General features: G+C 36.2%; 1 protein-coding gene across 2 annotated transcripts in view; it reads left to right on the forward strand.

Annotated features, from left to right (window-relative positions):
- LOC127844084 (delphilin-like) overlaps window positions 1–18,201 on the forward strand; it is a 39,440-nt gene extending 21,239 nt beyond the window's left edge. For both annotated transcript variants that reach the window (XM_052374053.1, XM_052374052.1), the window contains exons 9-20: window positions 2,059–2,140; window positions 2,426–2,541; window positions 7,314–7,360; window positions 8,077–8,890; window positions 10,621–10,729; window positions 11,366–11,543; window positions 12,499–12,676; window positions 13,362–13,517; window positions 14,121–14,283; window positions 15,375–15,478; window positions 16,055–16,138; window positions 16,671–18,201. In XM_052374053.1, the coding sequence (XP_052230013.1) occupies window positions 2,059–2,140; window positions 2,426–2,541; window positions 7,314–7,360; window positions 8,077–8,890; window positions 10,621–10,729; window positions 11,366–11,543; window positions 12,499–12,676; window positions 13,362–13,517; window positions 14,121–14,283; window positions 15,375–15,478; window positions 16,055–16,138; window positions 16,671–16,802 (2,163 nt within the window). In that variant the 3' untranslated portion in view covers window positions 16,803–18,201. The remainder of the gene's footprint in view (window positions 1–2,058; window positions 2,141–2,425; window positions 2,542–7,313; window positions 7,361–8,076; window positions 8,891–10,620; window positions 10,730–11,365; window positions 11,544–12,498; window positions 12,677–13,361; window positions 13,518–14,120; window positions 14,284–15,374; window positions 15,479–16,054; window positions 16,139–16,670) is intronic.
- The last annotated feature ends 7,136 nt before the right edge of the window (window positions 18,202–25,337 follow it).

Genomic DNA, 25,337 nt, shown 5'->3' on the forward strand with positions numbered 1-25,337 from the left:
TAATGCATGTGCGTAAAGTGTCGTCCCAGATTAGCCAGTGCAGTCCGCACAGGCTAATCAGGGACAACACTTTCTGCTTTTATTATATTTTTCGTTTACAGAGAGTCTCTTTTTAGCAAAATTTTAATTGAAGCGGAAAGTGTCGTCCCTTATAGACGAGTTAATTGTTATTGTTTACATTTGGGATTTTCCGCGCATGCGCACCGACTGGTTGGCAAAAACACTAGTTACAGTCACGTAAAACATGTATAAAGGGCTTTTGTTTAGTCAATTAAACGATAAAAAATCCGAAATAAACATTACAACTCTTAAACAATAGTGCAAATATATCATATTTAGTACCAATAAATGTATATTGATATATATAATTTCCTCTTTATAAAATACAAATTAGTTATTAGCATCAGAGTAAACGTGGTCGGAAGACTAAATACTGACAATACCACACAACAAAACAATAAATTAGCCGTATTCTTTTGTAAAGTAAGACTTTAAAAAATGATGTTTCAAAACTTATAAAACATATATTAATTTGATTATAACTATAAACGGTGTGGATATTGTTATTGTTCATCAGCGACCGAAAGTGTATTATAAGGGGCGCATTTAATCAATTATAAAACAAAGCCATAAAAACGGAATACGTTACAATCGTTAAATGTTGTGGTAATTTACTTTTCCATAGAATGAATTTTCTGTTTCGTTTCCATTGAATGACAATATTAATAAATTTTAATATACAAATGGAAATAAAACCTGCATCTTGTGCAAATTGAACTGTCTTTGCATGTATATTGAAATCTCTTAACAAGTAATAAGGAGTGATGCATGTAACAATCTAGCATTTTATGATAAATATATATATATTTATTTAATTTATTTTACGCAAATATTGTTTATCCATTGTGATTGCTTGGTTTCATGATGGTGTTAAGTGCACTGCAAGAACGTACAATCTTTACACTAAATTGCCGAGTTGACATTTGCCGGTACCCGCGTTAAATACATCAATTGTGTAGCAGTAATATTGCACAATATTTTAAATTTAAAGTTATAAAGCACTGTATTATTATGATTAAACTGGCAAACATATAGATACACATGTTCCCGTTAATCCGTTTCGGACAAATATCTTCTTTTTTTAATATGTTTTATTATTTGTTAAAGCAAATGCTACGTATTTTCGCTTTCATATTTGGCTTGCTCAATATGACTGCTCAATATGCCAAGAGATGACATGGAGATATCACGCAGGGACCCAATTAAAGTATAGGTCCCTATGTTTATGACACCGGCATGTTTTCTGTGTAATTGTCTGGGCAGTCTCCGATCAGAACGAGATAATATGCTTGTGACGAACAACGGTGCAATTGAACACGGTTAGAAATGCTGAAACAAAAGTGTCAAATTTGGTGTGCACCATTAAATAAAACAATTAGATTTATGAATTTATTTGTTGTGTAACAATGTAAGTTTGTACAGATATACTAAGGTTAAAATCAGTTACTATATGTTGCGAACAAAAAGCGATCTATTTGTTGTTTGTTTTGTCCTTATTTGTGTTCATTCATTAAATTTAATTTATTCTAAAAGAATTTCTATTCCTGAAATTTTGTATCTTAAATGGACGTGAAGATGCGTTTAGTAGAGATTTTTGTGGTAATCACATACAGAGCTCGTAGATAGTGTTCCACTCCGGAGCTCGATTTTAGTAAAAACAAATAATAACAACAATATAATCGTTCCAAAAATGAATTTCCACGCATGCTTATGTTTTATTCAGACATAAATAGTAACATTATATTTGATACAGTTCATGATTATCAATAAAAACGATGATTATGTCAAACTTCTCTATATGCGCTTACATGAATTCCACCTCTTTTTGCCAACCAGTGGGCGGAGTCTAAACTTTGCAGGTGCGTGTGACGTCACGCGTTAACTCGTCTATAAGCCTATGCGGACTGCACAGGCTCATCGGAGACGACACTTTACGCACATGTATTAAACCCCCTTTTCACATAGTGGGGCTAATATGTATTTATGTTTACTTTACAGGCGTTTAACCAGGCCAAGCAGCGGAAGAGAGCCACGTACCTCTTGCTGGAGATGTCCAATCAAAAACAACCCTCAAAACTAGGTAACTTTGGAGACTAGATGACATAAAACACTCATTTATTTTACGTCTACCGTGAATTTTAAGTGGTTGTTTTGTCCTCTTATCCGATTAAAACCTGTTGCGCTCTGCGTGTGTTATATCTTTACAAGCGATAACAGCGAGGAATTTAAATATAGGAAGAAAACGCAATCTTAAAAACGATCTATTTTGGTATCAAGTAAATGTTTGTTAATCAATATATATTTTGGTATTAGTTTTTTAACCGATCATGCGCACACGCTTTCTGCATACCAATACTAATTTCAGATCCACTGACACCAGTCGATGACGCATTTGAAGACGTTATCTACCGGAACGATCAGAAGTCCCCGGCCTCGACGAGCAGTTCTAACTCCAGCCGAGAGGTCCTTGAGGGCCTCGAAGTAAGCATATTAGAGCCTCGCTCTGGAACAACGGGACATAACCCATTTATGCCTAATGGACTCTCCCATCATTCTAAATTGGATCAATTTATTTCCAAAATTTGGATTGTCTAGAATATTTATTTCTATATTTAGAATATATCTTACAGAAATTCCTTTAAGCAAACAACGCAGACCCTGATGAGACGCCACATCATGCGGCGTCTCATCTGGGTCTACGCTGTTTGACAAGGCCTTTTTACTAGACGCTAGACATAAATGGGTTAATGCATGTGCGTAAAGTGTTGTCCAAGATTAGCCTGTGCAGTCCGCACAGGTTAATCAGGGAGTATCCGCCTAAACTGCATTTTCGCTTACAAGAGACATCCTTGAAACGAAAAATACAATGAAGGCGGAAAGTGTCGTTGCTGACTAGCCTGTGCGGACTACTCAGGCTAATCTGGGATGACATTTTTTTACGTACATGCAATAAGCCCCGTTTTCACAGAGCGCGGACTATTTGAATTTGTTTATGGAGACAATACTTATATTTTTATTCGCGGATTCAAGAAAATAATAAATTTCTCCCAAACCTAATATGATATAAATTTAATTCTTTATCACATCGAAAGCAATCATGTATTCTCTATTAATCATTTTATTAATATATTTTAATGTAATGGATCGTTTCAATAACTATATTTATTTGGCGCGTAGTAATTGAGGATAACTACCATAAACAATTAAATGAATCCAACTGGAAATAGTGCGTCTGTGAAATTCTTATTTATATCACGCAAACATTTTTCAGAACATTTATCAAACATTACAAACTTATTTTCTTCAGCGAAAAAGGCGTGTGTCAGTAAGTTGTTATAACGCAGCTGCTGTTTTGCCGCTTGCATGGGGTAATTGAATAGCTTCACCGGGTGGACAGAAACGATTGTCAAATTTATGTAAATGTACATGTATTCGTATTCTTTTCAGACGCACATATTGCGGTCAATTAAAAAAATGCTCGAAGGTCATTAAGTTGGCATCCATACCAGTTGAATGGATTTTTTCCTTAAATATACAGTAAAATTCTAGAAAAATTCAGGAATTGGACGTCGTTTTGAAATCTCAAAATATCAATGATTTTGAATGATGCCAGACGGGAATCTTTTAGTTTTTTTTAGAAAAACTTATTTTCTTACAGAAAAACATTAATTATGTACCATATATAATCTCATTACGGGCCATTTGCACAAACATGTGATTCAAACATCAATTGATTTTACAAACATTTGAACGTCAGTGGCATTGCCTTTAATAACATTAATTTAATCAAAGAAAATAACCGTGTATAATGGCTTATATATATATAATGGCTTTATATATATATATTTTTAGTGTGCTCCGTAAATTTACGTCTACAACTTCCAGCCAGTGATGGAATAATACGAATGAACGCACAATTTGCCCATGCTCATATTTTACAAAAGACTGATTAAGTTTCAATTAAAGTTTATTTACCGGTGTACCTATTACTCACGAACAGGTATTTCTAATTTGAAAAAAAGAAAGCATTTGAAAAGAAAGTACTTTAAGGAGGTGACGTACTTTTGAAGGAAGTCAAACGCACGAAGCGTGTATTGGATACCCAGGATTCCCAAACACAACATTATCATTAAAGTGTCTGTCCGAAATGTCATGCAAGCATTGTTTACGTTTTGCGTCTTTCTTTATTTTTTGTTCTCAACAATGTATGTTAATACCAAATGGGAAATAACATGTACTGTGGAAACTGATCGCCCAATAGTGAGTTGACTGAATTAATTAATTTATTTATTAAATAATTATTTGTATCGATTAGATTTTGAAAAATTATGTCGCTTGGTCAACGTTTCGTTGTGGTTTTATAAAAAAAAAAGCTTGGAAGAATTTGTAAGTATTGTATTGCTTTATATATCTATATTTTCATTAGTTTTGAAAGCAATACACACTCATTTAAAATAAGATATTTGACAATTTCGGAACACGTTTTGAAGCAATCACTTTGAAAATTTTGAGTTTGAAGACCCTGAAAAGTTGCTTAATGTTTGCGAGAATTTTCATCGACATATTTATTAAATACTCAACCAAAACTTTAAGTCAAACGACTAATTGAATCCAGACAGTTACTTGTTAAATGCCTTGTTTCAATTTTTATTAATAAAATGATACATGTTGGAAGTTAAAGGTAAATTTAAAGGTGACATTAATTACAATGTGTCAGGCCTGAACAATTTCATATAATTATGTTATATGGTCAAAATTAAGTATTTTCTTAGTCTTATATGAGGCCCGCAGTAAACAGGGCAGAAATCGCTCTATCATTTGATATACATAGATGTGTGTGTTCTGTCTGTATATATGAATTACCATCGTTTTAGTGTGAAGGTACATGAATGGAGCGGTGGTTTATTTATTGTGGAAAAGATTGTAATTGTTTTCGATAATTTTAGCAAAGAGTGTATGCTTATGGAAACATTTACATGACTTATATGCATTCTGTATGCACGAATATTATTTGTTACTTAATCAGACGGCTTTACATTGTCAACATTCCATTATGGCGTACAGATACGTGCCGCATAAATCATATGTGTTACGCCGATATAATAGCTTATCGCCGATATAAACAAACTGGTGTAATTACATTTATAAGACATTATTCTCTCATTCATCTGGTTATGGTTACTGATTACTGTCAAATCGTTCTGGCGTGGTGGCGCGTTTCGAAATCGTGGCGTGGTGGCGCGTTTGGAAATCGCCAAGCCACCAGAACGACAAAATTAATATACTCGCCGAAACGGCAAACGTAGGTTGTTATCGTACTTCCAGATCAAACGTTTGAGCCTTTATTTTCGTGTCCGCTTTTTATCTCCTTTACCACTTGAATAAGTGTTATGATACCATTTTAAGGGTCATTGTAAAGATATGCTGAAGGCTCGAGTCAGCCATGCCCGGTTCAAGGCCAATGTCCCAATTTGATTTTCTTTAATCATAAAAGTTAAGGAACTAAGTGCAGACGACATAAGTCAGTCACGTGAAATTACGGTCGAGGGTCTCATCTTAAGACCAAAATGTTTAGCCTTCTTTCATTGTTCGCGCAGTTATACATGTATATTTAATACCAATTTCTCACGAAATGCTCTAATGTTTATATCATGACGACTGTATGAAGAATTCTTTGGCCTATCCTACCATTCTAAGGTGAAACTCCCATTTGCGAGTTTTGAGGCTCGTGTCTGTAGTTTGTGTCCGCTCCGTATCTGCTTTAGCTTTTAAAGGGGCATTTTCACGTTTTGGTAAATTGATAAAATAAAAAATATCAGATTCGCAAATTTTAGTTGTAGTTGTGATATTTGTGAGGAAACAGTTATATTGAACATTTGCCGTGCTCCAAAATATCCATAATATGCATCTTTTAACGATTTAAAAACCTGAAAATTATAAAGCGTTGCAACGCGAAACGATTGAATAATTTGGAGAGTTTTGTTGTTGTCGTTATATTTTGTGATACTACGAGGATTGCTTATATAAACTATAAAATACATCACTCATTGTATGAGCAAGGATGACCGAGTGGTCTAAGCGATAGACTTTTGCTCCAGGGGTCAGTGGTTCGAGCCCAGTTGAGATGTTTTTTTTCTTTCTGTAATTTTATTATTTTTTTACTGCAGCTTTTTAAATCAAATGTTTACATTTATCAATATAAAACACTTAATGACAAACTTCAATACATGCGGAAATCTGTGAAATGACCCCTTTAAAAGTTTCTAATGAAACTTCGCTCAGTTGCGACCATGAAGTGTAGGTATTAGCCAGTCATGTCAAAACAAGGTCAAGATCACACTTGAAGGTCAAATGTAAAAGTTGGTATTTTCAAGTACTGTGAAACCATTATTATTCATCGGGCATTAATTTTCGTCTATTTCGTCAGTGGACCGAGTGACGAATTTAAGATTTTAACGAATAATTGTCCAATGTTTAAACAAAATTAAGACTGAATTACCGTAGGTATGAGGCATTAAAATCCAACATAATCCACGCATGCTTTCTTCGTCTGTTTCGTTATCAAGACAAATCCGGTTTTGACGCAAAGAGGTGCACATTATACAGTGTATGTTCAATACCTAATATGTCCTTGAACAAATTTCCCGAAATCTGCCTCAAATGTTTGGCATGATTTTCATACAATCAGAAATGAGCAGCTCGACCAAGCGAGCCCGAACTATAATTTCAGACCATGGAAACGTTACAAGCCTTCTGATATGAAATTAACAAGTAGTGCAAGCTCTGTTCAAAATGTGCCGATGCAGAACTCGAGGGCTTGGGCTCACTGTGATCACCGTTTATATTCGTCGCGTTCTGGGAAACCTGAACTGAATGCGTGTGCGAAATGTATCGTCCCCAGATTAGCCTGTGCAGTGCGCAACTGGCTATATTGGGTACGACACATTTTGCTTTTAAAGAATGTTTTGCTTAATGGAAGTTTCTTCTATACGAAAATCCATTGTAGACGGAAAGTGCCCGCCCTGATAAGCCTGTGCAGACTTATATGGGATTATAATTTGCGCACATGCATGAAACACCGTATGGTTGTTTCTTCCTATTTCCGTATTTTTCAGTATATCTCCGTATTTCTCCGTTTTCCCAGGGTGAGACTTGTATGTTTGTTTCTCACTATTTCCGTATTTCGCCGTATGTCTCCGTATTTCTCCGTTTCCCAGGGTGAGACTCGTATGGTTGTTTCTCCCTATTTCCAGGCGATCCACCGACTGGACGAGGTTCTCGACAACGATGAATTTGGAAGGTGAGTCGACCACTCCTGGCTTTTTACATTTTATTATCTTTAAAACATTCTACAAAGAGTGCGAGGCCCGTATTCATATTAAACTGAAGGATGCATAATAAACTGAGACCCAAACAAAGTACCTCAGAGTTTGCAAGAAATGGTGTTCATAACTACATAACTCTAACCTTTTGTACTTAACAAATAGCTTTTGTGGTATTTTTTCGTTTACAGAATGTCTCATCTTAGCAAAAATCCAGTAAACGCACATGAATTCAACCCCCTTTTCATAAAGCACGTCCCAATTATAGGCGTTATTGATTTTAAGCTATTTTGGTATTGGAAACAGTTTTAAGAATATTGATAATTTAAAGACTTCAGTCTAAGAATGGTTTAATGAATTCGGGTCCGGTTACTTTTCAATACATTCCGCGAATATTGACTTTGAGGCTGTCTGAATAAATGCGTTTATACACTTGCTTGGCTGTTTTAAAACGACACTTTATAACGGATGCTCATAATGTCTATCACTGATTATTAAAACTATGCAACACAAAAATGGAAACACTTTCTTCTTTCTCTATACGTGAATCGACTTAGTCTTATGTGATTTTGTTTTCAGTATAACACAAAAATGAATATTATTTAATACTTTGTTGTGTGCGCGTGGTTTGCAATAAATCCATGCAGGGATTCTTTACAATCGCGCTATACGTGTTTTTCTTTTAACGTTCCAGTAACGCGCGCTCCCGACAAACCATTGCCCTCAGCGTGGTGGAGAAAACAAATCCCTTGTCGGCGCCGACGAAGAACCGCGCCCGTCCGCCTGCTCTCCAACTTAGGAACGAAAGTCTGCAGACGCCGGAAGACAGCACGTACGATTTTATACCGGAACCAGATTACTCCCCGCCGCCGTCGCCTCCTGCGCCGCTCGTTCCTTCTCCCTTAGACTCAACGTCACCTATTACGCGCGACAACCAGACCTCCGGCAAATACAAGATGCGGATTTCAACAAACAACCAGCAAGAGAACGGCGATCCCCGTGAATCGGGACTTTATACAAGGGTTATTAAAACCGATTCCGTGAAATCACCAGGCGTGAAAACGGGAGAAAACTTTAATAAAAGTCGTCCGGCTCCTGGGGCCGTAAACGTTCTCCCGAATAATGGTGAGTTTCCGAAACTAAAGCGCGTTGAGTCCAAAGATAATTCGTTCGAGTCCGACAAACAAAGTCCACGTGCCGTGTATTCCAATCAAGTGACGGCGCAACCTGACTACGATAACGTCAGCATTATGGGCGTCAGAAAAAACAGTACGGATCAGACGTACGCAAACGATCTACGGAAGACGGACACACCGGAAAAGGCGTCCAGTCCAAGAGAAAAGACCAAACAAGCGCCGCCTATACCGACTCCCGGGCGACCAGCACCTCCAGTCCCATGTCCCCCGCCCGCAGCGCCCGCTCCCCCGCCCCCTCAACAAATGCAGTCTCGACCACTCGGGAAAGGGCACCTCAAGCAAGTTCACTGGACCCGGACACCAAAACCAATGGTAATATTGGGCACTATTTGATGGTCTAAAAGAAAATAGAATAGTATTGTCATGATCAATTTTTATTTAGAAGTTTAGAAGAAACTTCCTTTCATCGAAAATATACAATAAACGCGTACAGTTTTGCCGTTAATTCTCCTGTGCAAACTGCACGGGCTAATCGGGGACGACACTTTAAACACTTATAACGGGGATTAATTCCCGTTTTAACTTAACATTGCTCGTGTTTAGTTAGTAAGTCCTATTTACGGCGTACCATTTGGATCGAAAGTCAACAAGACCTACTAGGTAAAAAGAGAAATGTACGTCGACGTACAGAAATTGTACTTCGACGTACAAATATGAAATACACTTCGACGTATATATTTGAACGTCGAAGTACAATATGTACTTCGACGAACATTTTTGTACGTCGACGTACACATTTTCTGAACAGCCAATCAAAACACTTGAGCCGCTTTTCCTTCAGATTTATTCATAATTACTGTTTCTAATCTCTTTTTTAATTAAGGACAAAATGAATAAAAATATCAAAATTGAAAAAAATTAAAAAAAGAATTAAAAATAAGTATCTACTTGACGGTATTTATTCTAAAATCGGTTTAAGTAATAAATATTATATACTCAATTGACAGCCGGCCGATGTCTGATCTATATGTCATAACTTGACGCTCAAAGGGATAAGATAGGGATCACCACAGCATGTTGCTAATACACAGTGTAGACTTCCGCTGTTTTATTGTGGTAACACGATTGTTTAGAAAGCATAAGCCAAATAATATGGAATCATATTTTGAACTGAAAATCGTATAAAGAGTCTGAAAATAGCGCAGTGAATGTTTAACATGCGGATCAAAGCAACAGATATAAGGGTTCTTCTGATTGGCTAACACTCAAGGGTCGGTAAAAATTGTACGTTGAAGTACAAAATAAAATAATGTACGTCGACGTACATTTCTCTTTTTACCTAGTAGGTCTTGTAGACTTTTGACCCAAATGGTACGTCATACCTATTGAGCCTTTGTAATATGAGTCGTACCTAACTTTTTGGTCTATGCGCACTGTTACAATATCAGTATCTATATATGAAAGTTGAGTTTCGTTCGTGTTCATTGATTGTTTGCGAAGTTATGGGCCATTGGCTTCATAATTTTTATCTGGAATAACTGTTTTCTGGAGGTTTTTAACGCAAAGCTTTCATATATCCAGCTAATATTTGGTAAGCGGGACCCGGACTACCTATATGCCCTTCAGATAAAGTGTTAAATTATTTTTGGTCAATTGATTTTTTGGCGAAGTTATGGGCCGTGGACTTCCACAACTTTCTTTTTCTGGAGTTTTTTTTTTACGAAGCACTTCAGATATGTAACTTTTTTGTATGTCAGTCTACTTATATGACTTACAGATGAAGTGTGAGTTTGTTCTGGTCCATTGATTTTTCATTTTATAGCCCGAACAATCTATTCGAACTACTGTTCGAAGTACATGACTTAAAAGTGTCACAAAGATAACACATGTGTGAGCCTCGTTCTGGGAAAACAGATTAGCCTGTGCAACGTGATGTTCGTTAGGATGAGACTTTCTTTACACAAATAATTCCATAAAATTGGAAAGTGTCGTTCTAGATAAGCAGGTGTGCAAAGGCTAATCTGGGACGACCTTTAACGCACATGCATTTAGCCCAGTTTTCCCAGAACGAGGCTGATATGACGACGTAGTGTGTCTTACAGATCGCACAATCCATCTGGGAGCGTCCCATGAATTTGAGCAACAAACTGAACCTGGCGCGTCTGGAGGAGCAGTTTGCATTGAAGGATCGCGATGTGCCCACCACCCCAGGTACGTACGCCATACCGCACCACCGCGGCCCTTAAAGCCGCCCGCACCAATCAACGCGCAGTGATATCATTGGTTCCGAGCATTGATCTGATCACATTACCTTCATGTCTAGACAATCAGTTGATTGTATCGTCTATATGATTAGATTTTATTATTAATTCCTGCTGATATTAGGTCTACACCACGTGAAATTGGTCGATCAAATTTTCTTTTTGATTTTTTTTTAATTATTCAGAGACTTTATTTTTTGTTTTATTCAACATTTACTTTTTTAAATGTTAATTCTATTTGCATTCCCATAATATTGAACATGTAAATGCAGTGTCAGTCGTTAAACGGGAGGTCATACTGCGCTTTCAGTTTGCGCCCTCACAGCCCATGAGCCCACGTCCAAAAAAGCGATCATAAAATGCTTAATAGGCCTTATATCTGCCTTTTTTAAATCTTTTTTTTTTATCTCTTGAACCTTTTTCCATTGCGAACTTTGTATAACTTATATATTTTCAATCAAATGACGGTTTCTATTTTTTTCCCCAAACCTTAATACACCCAATTATCAGCAACGAGTTAAAAAGTTGAAAAATTGGGGAAAAAACAAAATTGCAATAAATGTGGTGTTTAACATTATTTTCACAGGCCCGAAGACCCCTACTTCCGGAAAGCCGCAGCTCCTGGTGGACGCAAAAAGGGCCCAGATTTTGGACATTTTCATGTCCGGTCTGAAGAACGACGGCACCCGGAAACTGGTCAATGTCCTCAACAGCGTCAGCGAGGACGAGAACTTTCCCGCGGAAAAACTTACCACAATCAGAAGGTGAGGTCCATTGTTCCAAAATGTTTAGTCTAGTTGAAACATATTTATTTTAGCTCGATTGCATTGAAAGTACTTAATACTTATTTGGAACGCTTTCGAGTCCGTTTTCTGGGCCGAGAACCAGTACTTGTCTTTTGGGGAGATCTAAAGAACGCTTCTACAGTGGGATCGAACCCGTGACCTCCCTGTCGCTAAGCGGACACCATATCCAGTATACCTGTAACCACGGCGACCGTTTATTATACCACAATATTAAGTATCTTACACCTCCCCTTTTTTGTTGTGTGTGTTTGTTGTTGTTTTTTTTTTGGGGGGGGGGGGGTATTTATACCATATCTTAATTAACACGACCAATAACAATAACAAAAAGTTAACAAAAACAGCCGCGTAATATAATTGTAAGTCCCTTTTAATGAGATTTGATTAATATAAGCAAACAATTGCATCAGAGAGGTTTGGGTAAAAACGTCAAAATAAAAACAACAACGCAAAAATAACAACAAAGGCGTCATACTTAATATTATTAATTCGGTTTAATTTTCGATACCATATTCAATTATGAGATAGTAATTTATCACGATATTTTACAACCGTAAACATCTCGTTTCCATCAACTGTTCTTGTAAGCCAGTGTAAGCTTTTTTTGATAAATACTGTTGACTTCGGTGTTAACAACACTGTCAATATCTGAAGACGCCGCGAAAATCTACCCGGGGAGTCTGCAAAGTCTGGCCTCGTAGACACCTGATGCTCGATTTTCAATCTAGAATTGTCGCTTGCGACTGCGCATGCGCAAGCATTTTTAGGATGGCGAGAATTTAGATCTAGCTCACCTGGCAGAGTATTTTGAATTTCACGATATGTATAGAAGATGTAAACCCACACACAATTTAAACATCTTACGTGGGGAATATTTGATGAACGTTAACATCCGTTAACATTTTTTTTATTTTAGATACCAGCCAAATGAAGAAGAAATTGATATGTACAGAGCGCATGCGCATAGGAAACATGAGCTCCATCCGGTCGACCAGTTTATGCTAGAATTATGCGAAATCCCATGCTTAAGTATCAGGATCGATATTTGCCTGATACTCTGGGAATTCCCGTGGCAGTATGACAGCACGTGCCAGGTTTGTATTGACACGTTCAAGAGCTTACCGTCTCCATTTTGCGCCCCACCGTGACCACATATTTACGGTTGTTTGTTTTAAGTTTTGCCATTAGTAACATTTTAGCTCAACCGCGGTCATTTGGCCAACTTATGTTTTTCCAGTCAAAATTAGCTGTCAAGTTTAGCTGATCTAAGCGGTACCGTACGCTGTATAAAATGCATGTACCAATGCTGTAGGAAATAATAAATGCTCTTGTTTATCAAGAGTTATGGAATGGCAAAACGAATTTTTTATTTCAGCCTTTTGTGCATAGGAGTTGGATTTGTACCATGTCTGTTTTATACTTGCTTAATCCTATGCAAATATCATGTGACCCAACAGACTCTGTTCGTCAGTAATGAAAACAAATGAAATCTGGGCAATCATCAGGACCGTACGCAGGGATTTAGGATCCGTACGCAGAAATTTAGGATCGGAAGGAGGGGGGTCAACCGGGGAGGGTGCGTGAATGGTTTCCGCCACCGAATGTTATTTTTTTAATACGCACTTGTTAATGTGAATTTTAATGCTTCACAAACTTATTAGAATATTTTGTTTACGGGCCTGAACATTTTTGGGAGTTTCCTGCGTAAAAAAATTATCGCTTTATCTGCATTGTAACTATTTCCCCAGAGCATTTACATGCCTTTTTCTTGGTTCCCAGCTTGTTGAGCAAGTGCACGCAGCATGCGACGAGCTTCTAACAAGCGAAATGTTGGTTGCCGTTCTACAGTACATACTCGCAATAGGGAACCATCTCAACCGGAACTGGTCGGAAAGTAACGTTACTCCTGGTTTTCAAGTGACGTCATTGGACAAGGTAGTATAAATTAACATCGATTTTATATTAATGAAAAAAATAAAATATTTGAGATTATTGCTGAGTTTACATGTGTTTGTGCGTTAAAAATTGCATAGTTTTTTTCATGTAACACGGTCAAGAAGGTACCGTATAAAGTCTCTCGACTCTCGAATAGTTAAAGCGAGTTTTCGTTTTCTTAAAGTATAACATTATTGTGTTGAATCATAGGCGCTCGATGTCAATGACAATGTTGTTTGTTTTTATTTATGTATTTATTTTTTAGTTACCCGTTGTTTATTATAATGCATACACATACTAAATTAATAAAAATCTTCCGACAAAACGTCTTCTTAAAAAAAAGATAGTTCGACTATGTACAAAGATATTGACACATGGAACACAGGGTTTCATTAATGTGCGTAAAGTGTCGTCCCAGATAAGACTGTGCAGTCCGCACAGGCTAATCAGGGGTGACACTTTCTGCCTAGGCAGGATTGTCCTTTAAAAGAGACTTCCTTGAAGCGAAAGATTCCATACAAGCGGAATGAGACAATTTACGCACACGCCCAGAACAAGGCTTGTATATGTACTTTTCCTGAAAATTCTGACCCTATCCCCTAGGTGCTCGGAGTGCGTGGGAAGGAGTCCGGCTACACGCTGGCGCACTTCCTGGTGGAACAGCTCGAGCACACGGACCCAGTACTGTTGCGCTGGCCCGACACCGTGGCCACTGTAAAGAAATGCGAGCAGGTCTCCGTGAAATCCGTGGCGGCTGAGAGCGAAGGTATTAATTTATTGTAACCTATTAAATTTTCGATTGCATCGAAATAAAATACTAATTGCAACGCTATTGAGTCCGTTCCGAGTGTAGAACCAGTTCTTGGAGTCTTTGTGGAGATCTAAAGAACGCTCTCACTGTGGAGATCTAAAGAACGCTTCCACAATAGAGTTCGAACCCGTGACCTAACGGTCGCAAGGCGGACACCATATCCGTTACACCACGGTGACCTTAGCAAGGGTGTTGGAGTCCTAGTCATCTGTAGACCAACTCAACTTCAATTAATCGCAAAAGTACTATAACCTTTTGGATATCTTAAAAAAACAGTGAAGACTATTACGTCTTGACTATAGAAACATGCATGCACATGTATAGCTTGGCCCTTTGCTTAAACATGTTTACGTATTCACACGATAACTATGCTGAGTCAAACCAACTTCAAGTATCGCGGTGGAGTCATTGAATGAAAATGATGGGAACATATAAGTACATTAAAAGCTTTGCAACGTAGTATTTCATTTGAAATTACACCATTCTACGTCAGCAAATGAAAATATGTCGTATTTTTTGTAATTGTATTATTTTCAAAAATTAAGTTGTGAAAGTAATATACATGTCAGAAATTAAGAGGTTCGAAAGATGGTTCGTCCATGATACTGTAAAATCAAGTATACTCGTTGTCACGAAATTTCGTGGTCCATAAAAAACTTTTCGTGGAAACGAAAATTCCTTTATTCCGATTTTGTAGTAAATAAAAGAAGAAGAATTTACGTCGGTCATTTTCAGCAATCTGTATCAGCAGACGATTTATTGCTTAAGTTAAATCTGCCTATCTTACGGAGGATTCCGGAGATATTCGATGTATCACGATTGCATTTTCCGATGTGATTGTGTTGATTTCATGGATCGGTTATACAACAAGAAAAATAATGTCCCACGAACAATAATGATTTACAGTAATTTATTTTGCGAAATACTTTCAACTTGTCTCTGGAAATATATTTAATTAGAGCAAGCTACCAAAATCTGATACCGCTAAGTTCAGGCTTGCAGATTGCATATATTGAACGCTCTCAACATGGCTGTCTGATTTTCAGTTCTGAAAGGCGACCTTGCAAAGGTGAAACGGCACTTGAAGACGCTGCGCTCCCAGTCCGCCTTCCAGAACAGACAGGATAACAAGTTCCAGCAGGATGCGCAGGTTTGAATGTGCTGGTATTCATGCTCCCGTGTCAATGGGCCCGTATTCATCAAGCAATTCTTAAACTTAAGTCAAAGAATAAAGTATATTCTCTAAATTGGAATTTTCAAGATTTGCTTTAATTTTGATTAAACTTTGCATTAACTTCCTCTCTCTACATCATTCTCCACGGAGAACGTTACAGTACGTTTAAGACATTGTCACCATTTGTAGTTTGCATATATTCAAAGGCTGGACGTTGGTTCTAAATATAGTCTTTACTCGTAAGTTTAATAATAGGTTGGTGAAAACGGTTCCATACGTTCGTTGATAAATTGCAAAAAAATTGGTATAAGTTCTTACAAATACTAAAACATTTTTGCTTACACGATATGTTTTTTTCGTTTGAATGTACAAACCTTAGCGATCTATTTTCATTTTAAAAATCGGGTTGTTTAGTTTTCTTTTGGTTCGTGTGCTTATATCTGCCATCATATAATGCGAAAATATGAGATTAATTAAGACATTAACATAAATTATTACGTTAAGTTAACTGTTTTCACGCTAATTTGTAAATTTATAACACGGTGATTTCAGAATCTGACAGTTGAATACGAAATGAAACTGGAAAAGCTAGACAGGCGGTCTGGTGAACTGCAAAACAAGTACAGGAAAATACTGGTATGTAGAGCGACAATATGATTGCACGAAATATATTATTAATCTTTGTACGTTTGAGTGTTATTGCTTTTATTGAAGAATCAAATAGAACAAAATGTAATTAGATGAAGTTTTATAAAAACAATCATGAAACAAAAAAATACAATTTATAAATTTTATTCAACTTCAAATAGTGATTCATCAAATCAAAGTAATGTTATGGCGGTCTTTTATTTGTTGATATTTTATATTTGAGCCGTACTCTGTGATAAAGAGGTTTAATGCATGTGCGTAAAGTATCGTCCCAGATTAGCTTGTGCAGTCCCCACAGGCTAATTAGGGACGACACTTTCCGCCAAAAGTTGATTTTTGCTAAGAGATTTCCTGAAACGAAAAATATCATAAAAGCGGAAAGTGTCGTCCCAGATTAGCCTGTGGAGTCCGCACATGCATTTAACCCCCTTTTCACAGAACACGGCTCAAATATACGATAACGTTATTATATTGTCTCTCTTTCGGGATAAAACCACGACGAAGCTATTTCTATTTTCAGACGCGTTTTGGCGAACCATTGTATCAGAGATCGGACCAAATGTTTGCAATAATTGCTGATTTCATGGACAAGTTTCGAGCCGCCATTAAAGATCTGGACAACAAATGTCTGGAAAAGAAGAAATCCACATAAATAACAATACCGGCGTTGTTGTTTTTATTCAATATTGCAATAGTGTTGGTGCGAACCAACAGGATTCAGTACTGTTTGTTGTATAACACACATTTGCGTTGACCTCTGACAATGTTCTGGTGTCTTCGCGTTTCTGTAAAAAAAATTTTTACAAATTGGTCAGTTGCTGATTTGTTTGCAACACATGTTCGCGAAACTGCGTCGTGCATATATACTCGTCAAATTGATCAAAGTGAATACATTAATGGTGTACGGTAGCAATATTTATTTTATCTCCACACTAACCAGGAGGCAACAATAATTGCCGTGCAATCGTGCGTACGTACATTAGATTGTGTTTTCGTCTTCTCTTTGACGGCTGGGCGGATCTTGCTCAAACTGTAGTAGCTTAATAACCGTTTTGTCCTGATGATCGTTTAAGAAGGAATTTTGGCTGCGACAAATTTTGGCAGAATTATTGCCCATGTTATTTTGTTCTGTACAATATATATTTCCTTAAAATTTGTGTACTCCACTTCTCTTTTACGTACACATATATTTAACACATATATCGGCACTCGGAGACGGATGTTGCATGCATTAATATTTTACATGACCATCTAATCCAATATTTGGCATTTTTTATTTTTTTTATTTTATTTATTACCGGTACACGTATACATGATTCGTTGTCATTCATATGTTGTACATGAATAAAATAGATATTATAACGTTATGTGCTCATCCAGTTTAAAAAAAAATATGTTTGTATAAGACTAAACGTTGCACTTCATACACACTAACTGAATGTGAATTAATATATTAAATACGTAATGATACACAAATAACGCCTTGTACACACCCGTGTATACATTGTTAACTCTTTCAGTGCGGGAACCGAATTTTGAAGGCCTTTGCAAACAGTTTGGATCCAGTTCTGAACGTGGCGTCTCATCTGGATCCAAACTGTTTGCTATTCTGATAGTATTCTTTGAAAAAAAAATCGAAGAAAATGCTAATTTTAGAAATTCAGCAGACGACATTTTAGCAGACGACAAATTTCCCAGCATGCAAAGGGTTAAACAATTCGCTGTTCAGAACATTGACCAACTGGTTGTAAACATTGAGTTTTTATATTGAACCAGTTATTTTAAATCCATTTCGTTACATGTCGTTTTAGGTTTTTCATTTTTACAAAGTATTATGACACTTTGTTGTTGAATGTTTGTTTATTTATTCGTTAAAGTCACTTAATGAAAACGTTGTATTGTTTAAGTTATGTTACATGTTGGATTTTTTTATAGATTTTATCGTTTCGTTTTTATAAATAGTATGGTATGTAACATTTTGTGATGCGTTTTTACAAACATGTAAATGATATCAGGATTCATGAAAAATGCAATAAATTGAAGAATGTTCAGTTTTGATTCGCCTTTCTTCAACGGACAACTTACATATACAAAATAGTTCTATATTTTTTTATTTCAAAAGGGCCTTATTGTAATTAAGGCAATTTTACTTAAAGATCACGCGGTTCTTAATATTTTTGCATACCTAAATACACCGTTACAGAAAGTGTGTTTCATAAATATATATTCAAAATCACGATATGCATTTGTTTTGTTCATTTCCTACGGTTTTTAAGACAAACTGATACGCGATTAGAAATAAATATGACATCAAATCGGGAAACACCTCGATACTGTGAGCATTTTTACGAATATCATGTAACAATCTGTTCAGGGGAAATACGGACAACGATAGCCTTACACAGTCAAAATAGTGTGCAAAGATCAAGTACACAATCGTTTTTACTCTTCATAATGGGACAGATAACATAAATTTATTTGCATGTTCGAATTTTTAGAGGCAGACATAATTATTTCAACCATACATGTCAAAACAACAAGAAAACCATTACTAAAGATATGATTGGCAATATTTAAGTTGAACAATTCTATTTATACTTAAACAATAAAGCATTCCTATAACAGAGGCGTATCCAGAAAATTTTCAGACGGGGGGAGGGGGGGGGGGGCTGAACTGGGGAGGGTGCGGGAGAGGTGTCCCCTCCTGTCGTCGAAATATTTTTGAAATGGCACCTTGAAATGACGCAATTTCTTGCTATCTAATCAGCATTTTGCATGATAAAAGTGCATGTAAAACAAACAAAAACTTTAGTTCAGACATCAAGTGTGACAGACAAACAGACACACTGGGGTAAATCAAATGTCTCTCACACCACTAAAGTGGTGGGAGACATAATCTTTATCCAGAAAATTTTAACAGTGTTAGATGGATGGACCACCTATTTAACCTTGTTGGATATTCTACTAAGTCACCCTCTTGAATGGGTGGATATTTATCAAACTTGGTTGTAATCATATTATGTATATCTTGTTGAGTCTTGTGGTTCAAAAACTGTCAAATAAGGCAAAGTCATTGATAAACCTTTTTTATAAATTATAAAAATAACATTTTAACAACACTTTTTATTTCAAGTTCTATCAATGCGGATGGTCGAATGATGATAGAGCGGTAGACTTTTGCTCCATGGCTCCAGGGGTCAGTGGTTCGAGCCCCATTGAGGTTAAATTTTTTTTTAAGTCTTTAATTGTATTCTTGATTTTTTACTGGAGATTTTTAGACCCAATGTTAACATTTATCAATATAAAGCATTTAATGACAAACTTCAATACATGCCAAAATCTGTGAAAAGGCACCTTTAAATTCATCAAAGAAACTTACCGAAAATTAATGAGCCATTTGTAAACATTTACCTATAGCTAAATGTATCAATGAATTTCATTAGCTGAATGTATCTCCTTCAGCTAATCAAATAGCGCAACTTATCACTCACAGTCAGTAAAGCGTGCAGTTTAGCTGGCGAAGGTTAGATCGTCTGTACACATGCCTGGGGGTAAATCACAAATTGACAGCTGTTTATGGCTTAATTAAGCGCATATGACAGGAAATACACAAGTGGATTGAAACTATAAGGGGTTCATTAAAAAAAAATCGTATCTTGCCAGCCAGCTGGGGGGGGGGGGGGGGCGGGGGGCTTTAGCCCCCACCTAAATACGCCTCTGTATAACACTTTTTCCAAGTCATCACAAGGCAGCCCCAACGACAGCTCTGGCCATGGCGGGATCCTTTTGATGATCACCTTCAGACAGACACGCCTTTGTGTACATTACTGCAATTCGATGAACACTGAGACAGGTCCCATGAAAATCCATTAAAGGACCACTCGGCCATCCGAACTCATACAATGACAATTGTTTTTTACTTTATATAAGCAATCATCGTAGTATCACAAAACATAACGACAACAACAGAACTCTCCAAATTATTTAATCGTTTCGCGCTGCAACGCTTTATAATTTTCAGGGTTTTAAATCGTCAAGAGATGCATATACTAGATATTTTAGAGCATGGCAAATGTTCAGTATTACCGTTTCCTTACAAATATCATAACTACAAAGAATTTGAGAATCTGAAACACTTATTTTATTTTGTCAATTTACCAAAATGTGAAAAAGACCCTTTAAAGGGAACAGTAGACATAAAACACTGTGAATATTATACAGGCTCATGTATTCAACTTCAACACTGAGTCTAATAAGCCTTGTGACTATATGGCAAATGAATTACAGAGCGACGCTTTGTGAAAAAGGGGTTTAATGCATGGGCGTATAGTGTCGTCCCAAATTAGCCTGTGCATTCTGGATAGCAAATATCCAGTTAAGCGGGAAAGTGTCGTCCCTGATTAGCCTGTACACAGGCTAATATGGGACGACACGACGCACGTGCATTTAACCCCGTTTTCACAGAGCGCCGCTCAAATAAATAAATAACCCAATTATCCACTGGCTATGGCTCTATGCACCAGAAGTTGAATGGAATAAACACGTCCCGTCGTTCTGTTAGTCAGAGTTGGGCATTTTAGCTCCAACAATAAGTTTTTCACACGCAAATGGCACAGCCGATATATTTCATAACATCCTTCTCCTTTTCCACTCGTATAAAGTACAGTTTATATAGACCACTATGTGGTTATTTTTTAATTGAGATGCTTTCTCGGATCGACAAACAAATTAACGACTTATTTACACGTAGAGTCGTATATAGCTTGAGGGTCTTATAAACCAAAAATTATGAAAAAGCATTAAATGGTAAATTGTAGGAGGCGAATTAAAAAGCATTATGATAATTCGGAACAGAATTGACACGATTTGTAATTTCCAGGATGATTGATTAAAATCGTTAAGGAAATTTGTTTGTAAGCTCACCGCAGACTCGCAAACTAACACAATTCTTTAACACATTAAATGATTTAGTAAAATATGGTATGAAATTACAAAATCCACCGGTGTAAGGTCATAACACATTAACAAGTCGAGCGTCACTGTGCCACCGAAGCTCGTGGTTGAGTGCTCTTCAAAGGGAGATACAAAACATTTCTTCATTCGTCCTAGCAATGGCTACCAGCCGGCTGAATTTCGCTTTTCAGAGGCATTTACGGAGGTTATTTTCTCTCACCAGTGCGTTTTGTCGCACAGAACAGGTATTTAGTATTATTATCTTAATTTGTGGTTGTCATTGATTTATAGCTTCAACAATTCTATTTGCAACGCCCCTTTCAACTGTTTGTTATGATTGTTCGTACAGACAAATTTCGTAACTTAAGCCAAGGTTCATGGGGGGGATAAATTTCATTAAAACTTCGCTTTGGGTTTTCTTCATTGAATGTGGTACAATATCGTCAAACTATATATCATTTTAAAGCTATAGAAGTATAGAATAACATAAACACATTTTTGACATTCAATATTTGTGTGCTTTATTTATATTTTGGTTTAAAACCAATACATTTTTATACTAATTTACAAAATCTCAATCTAAAGTTAGGAAGGATATGCACTACCTTAAGTTGAATAAATACAAAGCTATATACATATACAAGGTCAAGTTAGCAACATTTCACAGAAAAAAATTGTCATAAAACAACAAATGAGTTTTTATTCAACTGCCTTTTTTGGATAAATATCCTAAACAAAGTTCTAAAAATAACTAAAACGTAACTACTTTTTAAAAAACCCAGGTATGGAGGATAATAAGAGTCACAATTCTATTTCAAAGTCTTAACAATTTTGTTATTTACCTCTCAACCAAATTGCAAATTTTAAACCATCTCAAATTGAAATAGATTGCAGACGACATATAAAATTGTAAAGGAATAACGAAATTGGCAAAACGATTGATTTTATATTTCGATTCCTTCTACCCATTTTGAAAGCATGGCCATCGCTGTGATCCGTAGAAAAACGTGCAAAACAAATCGGTCGAAACCACGTGCAGTGGTGAGAAAACCGGGTATGTGTATACACATACCTGAGAAAACACATACTTATTTTGACAGTTGGGTGGCAACTAGTAAAACAACTATTAACATTAATCAGCAAGAGATCACACTAAATAACAGAAATGACCACGTCGAGATATCATCACTTACCCTTTTTCAAATATTTTCCAGCTGAAAATTGTCCCCCACACGTCTTTTTTAGTTTATTTGTTTTGTTTTTCTGGAGCTGAAGTGCATCTCACAGAATATCCATCCAACTTCCGTTGTTGTCACTTTCGTTATTAAAAACTCCGTTTAAAAGAATTATTTCTACTTTTAGATTGTTAAAGCAATGTTTTATTATATATTTTCAATAGAATAGTATACCGTGATGAATTGAACGGAGTTACGTATCGATCTTTCTGTCAGTCTGTAAGCGTACTATTTTATGTGTAATAATATAAGTATAGTGATTCGACAACGATTGTAAACATTGGTGAAATGCTTCTTACATAGTTATTCTTTTGAGTGTTTATGAGGTCTGATCGTGCAGTTTGCAAACATCAACGGAAAGATTACAATCCAATGCATTTGTCATCGTCAACCGTTTGGAATGTCAATTAGGCGATGAGTGAGTTTTTAGCATGTTTCTTTCTATTTTATTAATTTAAAAATGGCTGCCCCCATGGTGATGAAATGACATGTGTTCGAGTTTTGATATTTCTAGATATGTAAACTTTTTTTACTATTTAAGCGTAACTTGCCCTCGTCAATGTCGATATTATTCACTAGTTATATAATTTTCCGCCGAAATACGTGGACTAAACATGATTCAGATTTTTGAAAATAATGTATATTTTAGTGTTAAAATCGCTTTTTATTTTGATTGATTTTGTGGTTGTTATGATACGTTGATGTGCAAAATTGGTAGCAGTTTGAAAGAAAAACATCCTTTAAAGCATATATTTTTACATTTTCAATGTGGCACTCTTCCTTTAGTCAAATTTAAGTTCAATGCTAGGGGTCCCACATTTTTCATGAACCTTAATCATTTAATGATCAAGTTTTTGGCTTCAATGCTGAGTTTTTAAAAGAGCCGAAGCTATCAAACTTTCAAAATCAATTTTATTTGTATTTTAAAAAAGTTCTGTACAATAATTTGTTAACTTTTTATCGTAATTTTTCTAAAGAAATATTTCCAAGTAAATATCCTACAATTCCCTTATATCAGCGTCTCCTGATTTCGATCACTTTGTTTACATCAAGAATGGGGCTCTCGGGATGACGTCATGTGCATGCACACTGAGTATTTTGTTTCATTTACATTACTAAGCTTGAAAATAAATACATACACGACAAATGATGAAAAACAAGTATAAGTGCATTTCAAAATCTTACTTCAACTGAAATAATCCAAATGTCTCCATATTCCATTCAATTTTTAGCTCGACTATTATATATGAAATATATATAGTGGAGCTATCCTACTCACCCCGGTGTCGGCGTGAGTGTAAGCGTGAGCATGCAAATGTTAATGTTTTCGTACTACCCCAAATATTTCCTATGTCCCTTGACATATTGCTTTAATATTTTGCATACTTCTTTACCAACATGACCCCAACCTATAAACAAGAGCAGACAACTGTATCGAGCATTTTGTAAGACTTATGGCCCCTTTTTTACTTAGAATATGCATATTATTGATAAATCTATGTTAAAGTTTACGTACCACCTCACATATTTTTAATGTCCCTTGACATATTGCTTTCATATTTTGCAAACTTCTTAACCAACTTGACCCTAATCTATAAACAAGAGCAGACAACTGTATCAAGCATTTTGTAAGAATTATGGCCCTTTTTCCATTATAATATGCATATTACTTTAGTTACATTGCCATAACTTCTTTATTTATGATCAGATTTTATCAATACTTTGACAAAACAACACTTACCTGAATACCACAATGGATTCCACCCAAACAATACCCCACGCCCCAACCCAGAATCCCTGCTCCCCCCCCCCCCAAAAAAAACAACATTTTGTTTTCCTTTTTTTATTTCTGAAAGATCATCTAATAAATGTCCCCACCCCACATTATACCCCCTCTCCTCAACCCCCTCTACCCCCCCCCCCAAAAATTTTTTTTTAATAATTTTGTTTCCTTTTTTTATTTTTGAAAGATCGTCTTATAAATTATTGAATATGAACAATTTCCCCATGATGACTTACGTTATACTGTCAAGCACTCGAATAGTTGAACGCGCTGTTCCTGACAGCTCTTGTTTTATGTCCTCTTAATTACACTTCCACATAAATTACAAATGGAAGCCAAGGACTGCCCTAGTGTAAACACAACACTTTCATGTAATTGATTTTTTTTTAAGATAATACTTTTACTTTTCCTGATACTCAGAAAATGTTGCATGAAACAATCAAGCATGAAAACTGTGAGCACACATTGCTCAAATAGGTGACGTGACAATACACATTTTCAGTGGGTATTCCCTATACCTTTAATGCTAATGGTATCGAATCTTTTAATAGTACATTTTATTTGAACAAATGACGAACGTTTGTGTTTTTTCAATTCTTGAGCACTTTTCTGTGTCCATGTTGCCCAAAAAAACATAAAATAGAAACTAGTTACATTGTAAATAGAAGTTATAAAAAAGTTAAATTACTGTTCCAGTTTGTAAAAATATGTTCAGTGATTCGAAGTTTTGTTGGCGTGATGCCTATTCACCCCAGGAAACTTGATACATTGACGGTCGTGAAATATCATAGGTGACAGTTCTGTGCATTTTTGCATGAACTTACATAGGGTAAGTAAATTGGAAAAATTAAATTTGTCAAAGTCCAATTTGAAACAACTGTGTATAAACATTGATAACAAAGGTATTGGCCTACATGTAGAAAAAATCCTGACAAATTTTCTTAAAAAATGAGCGATATTTGGCTCCCTGAAGTAGAAGATCGGGCAAAACGGGCCATGTTCAGGCATTTAGGGGAAAAAAAACTGCTTTAATTTGCAAGCCACTACAATAATAAAAGGATTTATACAAACTTTCACATGTCTGCCATAACCTCTCAGCAGGGTTTCTCCAGAAAACTATTTATTGCGGAGAAATTTGCGTTTTTAATGACCATGTTGGGAAAACTTTGATATCATCTGGGGAAGACCAGGAAACCATATGTGGGCAGTGACTTTA

This window comes from Dreissena polymorpha, chromosome 9 (genome assembly GCF_020536995.1).
Source record: "Dreissena polymorpha isolate Duluth1 chromosome 9, UMN_Dpol_1.0, whole genome shotgun sequence".
Taxonomy (NCBI): domain Eukaryota; kingdom Metazoa; phylum Mollusca; class Bivalvia; order Myida; family Dreissenidae; genus Dreissena; species Dreissena polymorpha.